This window comes from Lactuca virosa, chromosome 5 (assembly GCF_052849685.1).
Source record: "Lactuca virosa cultivar CGN04683 chromosome 5, Lactuca_virosa_CGN04683_v6, whole genome shotgun sequence".
In the NCBI taxonomy this organism is placed as follows: domain Eukaryota; kingdom Viridiplantae; phylum Streptophyta; class Magnoliopsida; order Asterales; family Asteraceae; genus Lactuca; species Lactuca virosa.
In genome coordinates this window covers 370,568,575-370,575,244 of record NC_136430.1, presented here as the reverse complement: position 1 = coordinate 370,575,244, position 6,670 = coordinate 370,568,575, and the positions used below count along the sequence as shown (strand labels likewise).

The 6,670-nt window shown below is 38.2% G+C and overlaps 1 protein-coding gene across 2 annotated transcripts; it reads right to left on the bottom strand.

Moving 5' to 3' along the window:
- Window positions 1-1,348: 1,348 nt before the first annotated feature.
- Window positions 1,349-5,466, bottom strand: SUS4 (sucrose synthase 4). 2 transcript variants are annotated; one of them, XM_079053518.1, is made up of 11 exons: window positions 5,335-5,466; window positions 4,698-4,825; window positions 4,491-4,614; window positions 4,252-4,403; window positions 3,972-4,164; window positions 3,460-3,891; window positions 2,923-3,380; window positions 2,624-2,848; window positions 1,972-2,535; window positions 1,734-1,872; window positions 1,349-1,650 (listed from the first exon to the last, which is right to left on the bottom strand). In XM_079053518.1, the coding sequence occupies exons 2-11, from the start codon at window positions 4,793-4,795 to the stop codon at window positions 1,618-1,620; spliced, it is 2,418 nt and encodes an 805-aa protein (XP_078909644.1). In that variant the 5' UTR covers window positions 4,796-4,825; window positions 5,335-5,466; the 3' UTR covers window positions 1,349-1,617. The 2 variants fall into 2 exon arrangements, with proteins under 2 accessions (XP_078909644.1, XP_078909645.1); XM_079053519.1 differs by having other exon boundaries at window positions 5,328-5,453.
- Between the last annotated feature and the right edge of the window lie 1,204 nt (window positions 5,467-6,670).

The window sequence follows — 6,670 nt, the reverse complement described above, 5'->3', positions numbered from 1 at the left end:
TCAGGATCGGGGATGACCGTTACCTGTCTTTTTGGCATGATCTTTGGATGGGTGAATAGTCGATCGCATCTAATTTTCATAGAGTTCATGCTTTGGATACATTTAGACATCTGAGTGTCCGTGATTGGATGTCTACGGGTTGGGAGACGACTACTCTAAGACGTAATCCTAGAGGTGTCATTGAACAGGAGCAGTAGGATGGATTACTTTCGATTATTCAAAATATACAATTACAGTCGATCCCTAATAAATTGGTCTGGATTATTGACACTAATGACACTTTTTCTTTTTCTTTAGCTCGTGGTTGTATTGATGATAGTTTGATGTTCACAGGAGGTGAAGAGACCCGGTGGAATAACTAGGTTCCCATTAAGATTAATATTCTTATATGGAGGATTCAGTTACTTAGTATTCCCATTAGAGAGAGACTTTCACACAAGGATTATGGTAGATTCAAGTCTATGTCCCATTTGCTCTGGTAGTATGGAAACTATTGATCATTTATTCGCAGGTTGCACTGATCTAGTTGTGATTTGGACGCACATTGCTATTTGGTGGGTTATTCAGCTCCCGGGGTAGATCTCAGTTCATTCTCTTTTGTCATGGTCTTCTTGTATTTCTATGAGAAGAAGGCAACGTTAAGCGTTTGATGCAGTTCATTCTCTTTTGTCGTGGTTATCCACTGTTTCTGGAGCGGATAACCCATCCAAGATAGTTTGAAGTTCTTGGCTTCATAATATGTTTGCTACAATTTTGATGTTCTTTTCTAACATCTTGCTAGTTTTAATAATAATACCGACGTTAAAAAAAAAACATATTGGTGACATTTTTACAAAATCTTTAAATGGTGTTCAACATGAGTTCTTATCCTTTTCAAAGTAAAGCTTGAGGGAGGGTATTGAATGTCATAGAATCTGGCAAATGCATTCTCAACTTTGTGAGTATTTAATTGTTATAAATAAGAATATAATTTGTTAGTTAATGTTGCAGGTCAACTAAATGTTGGTCTTGGACTCTTTTGTGGGCTTAGGATCGTGTTGGGTTTAAGCAGGGAAGAAAATGACAAAAAGCCAGAAGCTGGAGGGTGCTAAGTGAAAATGAAGATCTTGTAATGTGAGAAATAACCCTCTCACGGATCGTCTCTCATTCTCTCATTCTAACCTCTGTAATTAGGGTTTCCATCGTGTAATATCTATGTTTCTTTTTGGTTCTTAGTTGATTCAGACTAGTTTTAGTAAATAGTTTTTAGTGAGAAATAAGTCGTTGTTCTTGTTTGATTTGAGTATTTCACGTTATATTAAAATAGATAAATAGAGAAAAATAATGGATAAGAAAAAGAGAATACTCATAAAAAAACCAAAAAATGACTTCATCACAAATTGGAATTGAAGGCCAATGCAAGGCAGGAGTCGATTACACAAATGATCGGGAATGAAATAGGAATGAGGGAAATCAAACAAACACACACATAGTCATAAACTGGCGAAAGCAAAAGCAAAAAACAAAAAGCCTTTCAAAATGCTCTCTTGCGCTTTATTATCATGTAATTGTAAATATAAAATATGTGTGGAGCACAACTCCTCAAAACCTCAGCTTGACCACCAGATTGCACCTCCCTTACTCATCAACAGCCAAAGGAACAGATTCCGCCTATAAAAACACCAACACAAATCATTTCCATCTCTACTACCCAATCACATATACATTTATTATTATTTAATTCATCCACTTACCATTTTGCGATACTTCAATGCATAAAACATTTCAAGATAACGACGGATCTCAAGCCTGTCAAGCTTCGACACGTGTTTCCAGAATCCATAAACCCCAGCAAGCGTCAATAGCCGATCTGAATAGATCTGCCACGTGTATCTGTCGTTTTGAAGAAAAAGGTTAATTAACAGTAACACATGTTTATGCAACTATTTAGTTGTTTTAATTAAAGAAAGAACCATAATCAGTTTTTCTTACTTCTCCTGGATACGCTGCTCCGCACCCTTGGAAATGGCTTCCCAATGAGAAGGGTCAGCTTTGGTCTTCTCGAAGAACTTGACAAGAAGCTCGGTCACCTGGTCCCCATGATACGGGTCGATATGAAACCCGGATTTTCCATGAACAATGATTTCCGCCGGACCACCGTGAAGCGTTGCAAATGTCGGCAGCCCACAAGTCATGGCCTCCACCACCGTCAGTCCAAAAGCTTCATAAAACGCCGGTTGAATGAAAGCTCCCCTGGTGTCGGCGATCACACGGTACAACTCACCGTTTCGAACCCGGTTCATCTGTGAAGAAATCCATCTAAACTGCCCGTTGAGTTTGTACTCCTCGATTAAATCGTACATCTTCTTCATCTGAGCTTGCTCTTCCAGATCCTTCGATTCCTTCCTCCGGTCACCTCCGACCACCACCAGATTCACCAGCTCACGAAGGCGATCGTTTTTCGCATACCACTCCACAAGTCCGGTCAAGTTCTTCACATTGTCCAGCCGAGCCATTGTGAACAGAATTGGCTTATTCTTATCTTTCAAAACACATCTGTAACGAATGATGTTCATTCATTCAAATGATCAATTTGAACATCACAAAAAAATGGAGAATGTATAACATATAATGAAAAACGTACAAGTGTTCTTCGTTCTCGACGGAACTGAAGAGGAGTTCATCGATTTCAGGGTGGAGTGCTGTGAGCCTCTTTTCTTTCTCGCTGTAAGAGTAGTAGATCCCCATATCAGCACCGGGTGAAACGATGTTGAATTTAGGGTCAAAGACGTCGATTCCATGGACGACTCTGTATAATCCAGGCATTGTGAAAGCTGTATGGCTCTCATATTGTCCAACTGTGTCCTTGCTGAAATCAAAATCAAAATTAGGGATTTATAATTATTGCAGGCGAATCAACAATACTGACGAGAATACGCTTACCTTCCGGCGATTTCTTGGAAGGTACTGGTGATGATGAAGTCGGTGTGATTCATGGCGATAAGATCAGCAGTAAACTGAGAGGAGAAATGGTATTTCTCATCGAAGTTCTTCCAGTAGATATCGGAATCAGGGTATTTGGTTTTCTCAAGGGCATGAGCGATTGTGCATTGAGTTACACCCAATTTGTGAGCGAGCAAAGAGGCGACAAGGTTTCCCTCACTGTAGTTTCCGATGATTAAGTCGGGCTTCGCCTGCAACTCGGCGGTGACTTCTTTGGCGACATCCTCGGTGAAAGTCTCGATGTATGGCCAAACCTCAAAACGAGAGATCCATTTGCGAAGAATACCTTTTTCGTTTCTAAACGGAACTCGAAGAATATGAGAATGCTCTGCTCCGAACACCTTCTCAAGTCGCTGCCCGCAGGTGGTTCCGACGGCGTCAGGGAGGAGCCTCGTCACCTGTTCATAATAACATCGATCATCACAACCAACTTTAATAAGTATCGAGGATTTTGAACGAAGATGAAAGGGGACTTACGATGAGAATACGGGGAACAATATCAAGTCCTTGCTCCTTGATCCTCTTGAGCATCTCACGTTCTAAAGCAGGAACTTGATCGAGAATGTAAACAACTTGACCACCGGTGTCGGGGTATCCTAAAACGTTTTCTTGAGCGAAGTAACCATGGGGGGAAAGAATGACAACGTTGAAGACCATAGGGATTCTTCCAAGAAATTTCTCGAGGGTGCATGCATCAGGAGCTTCGAGAAGATCGAGTAGCATATGGATCATCTCCATGACACCTTCTGCTTTAGCACCCCAACCTCTCTCCAATCCGATCTCTTGAAACTTATGCTCAAATTCAGAGTATGGAGTGGTGGCATCGAGTGTCGATAGGTACTCCGATGCCTTTCTTAACACAGATTGAAGAGAATTCAGGTTTTGGATTCTGTCATTCAGCATCATCGTCTGCAAATCAGAAAAACTCAGTACAGATCTTTAATCAAACAAGTGAATCAAGAAGAAATTTAGGGTTTTGAGTGTAATACCTTGCCCTTGCAGGCATGAGTACGGAGGAAATCGAGTAGCGGATGCATGCTATCTTTGTCGTGAAACATTTTAGCAGAGAGGTGGCGATTAAGAAACTCAACCCCGTTCCCGATGGACTTGGTTAGGGTTGGCCGGGGAAAAGATGCGGTGAAAGGTTCGAAGTCCAATTCCAGTACGAAGTTGCCATTGGAGCTGCGATGATTCAGAAATTGTGTAAACATGTGCGTAAGAAACTGAGGAAAGAGGCGAATTTATTGGTGAAAGGATAACGAAACTTACGATCCGTTAACGAGTTCTTCTTTGAAGTGAAGATACTCGGGAACAGTTAATTCTTCAACGACCAGTGCATTCACATTTACTCTTACATATTCCCAAACACCAGGTCGGAGACGAATAGCAAGAGCAACCCATGGAGGCAACACTATTGCTTCCTATCAATTGAAAAAAAAAAAAAAACAGAGGATCAATTAGATGCATGATAATTGTCGTCAATTTTGTGTGTTTATCCGATCATATACCTGTGTCGATTTGAGAACTTCATGGAAGGCACCATCATGAAGTTTGGTATCCTCCTTGCAGATTGCATCAAACTCAGCCATGAGTTGGTGAGGCTTCAATATTCCTTTTCCATGGCTCTCAATCCTTGAGAATATCAGATTATAAACTAATATTAAAATCATTCGCAAAATTGTGTCTGAGAAGATGAACCAGAAAGCAGAACATACCTTGAAAGAACCATTAGGATTTCATTACGATGAGTTGCGAGGGTTGAATCCAAACGCTCTCGCAGACTGTGAACACGGGTGAAAACTTTTTCCGCCATGATCGGCCGCAAACTCAGAAAGGTTTTCAACTGCAAGAAAAGGAAGGTTTTAGATGATCTGATTACTAAAATACAGAGGAATTAAATTTGTAGAAGAAAGAACAATCCAGATGTCTAATGCTTATTGATACACCAGTATCTATGCTTCTAGAGACGAATGATTATTCAAGTAAGAAAAGCGAAAGAAAGTCAATGGCGGCCACCACCACGAATTCAAAACTTGAATAATATCAACCACCTGGCATTATTTACTGATATAAAATTCATTTTATTACTAATAATGCCCTAAATCGAAGTGTGAAGTTTGATAGATTCATTATCGGAACTGTTAAGCACAAGTATACAAAAGAAACAAGGATGAATCCTAATATGAAGTTATCTGCGAAAATTGAGCTACATGGCAGAGAAATCAAAAGCAACTAAAACTTGATTCGATCATCGTGATGAAGCTTTGTGCTAATGTTGAGGAAAAAAAGTAGAGAAATCAGAAAAGGATATAAAGTAGTTTCGATCATCCTGACCAAATACATACATCACACCTTTTAACTTGGTTTTCAACAGAACAGCAAAGTGGACGTAATTGACGAGGGAGAAAAAGGGATGAACGGAAGGATAGAGATGAGAAGACAATTAAGGGAATGGAGTGATTTTATAGGCAAAGAAAGGAGAAAGCGGAAATTCTTTCAACCCTTTTTTTTTAATATCTTTTTCGTACCACCTTTGTGGACAACAGTAATACCACCACCACCTTCCTATTTCATTTATTAATAACGAGACGTATTAAAGAAAGTAAATAAATTTTATTTTTGAGTGAATTATGTCATATAATAATCACATGTATTAAGGAAAGTAAATTAATTTTTTTTTGAGTGAGTTATACCATACTTATACAATATCTTCTTTTGCGTGTAGAAGAAGAAATCTGTAGGTTAAAATGAAAGATATCATTATCAAGGATAAAATTAACTTTTAACATTAGGCTCAAATATAGATGTAAAATACGGCACCTTCAATTTTACGTCTTGATTTCCCCTCAGGCAAATCATTAATTTCTAGAAAAAGTGAAAGCACACAGATACTGTATGTATAAACAAAAACCATAATCCCAGTTTACAAATAATAACTTTTTGTTTAATTTCACTAAAATGACCATGAAAAGTGGATTCATGTCTCCAAAAAAAACATATTTTCCATTTTTTTTTAAAATAAACATTATGTACTCTAAAATCCAAGTTGCAAGCTTGCGATGTTGCTTTTTTGATATATGACAAATGCTAAAAAATTTCGATTAAGAATGATTTTTGCGAATGCACCTTCTTCTCACATTTGATGTTGGTTGTTGGTTTCATTGGACGTGTGTGACGAAGAAAGTTTATCGGCATGGTGGAAGTGTGGAGTATATTACCAATAAGTCATATGAAGTTTTCTTCTAAGATAAAGTTGATAAAAAAATTATGAAAGATACTAAACTTTCAAATAATCAAGAGATTATGGTAAAGCCATTAAAAGTATTCTAGTAAAAAACAAATAAATATTACAATGCACAATGTGAAAGTCACAATTGTTACGACTAAAAGAACCCAAAATAGAATAACACATGCATTATCTTTTGAACATCAAAATACCTTTTCGTTCTTCCTATTCAACTCCAACTGCACAACCTGTAGTTTCAACTTCGGTTCTCCCAACTACAAACTATCGTTTATGTTCCTACTTTTTCAACTCTCACTGCACTGTTTTCAGTTCTAACTATATATCCTTCAACTTGTGTGCATGTCAAAAAGCAAATCTTTGTAGATTTGTAGAATTAGTTCCTCGTCCATCAATCTGAAATATTTACTATTTTCATTTGGTCTTGTAAAAATATGACTTGAA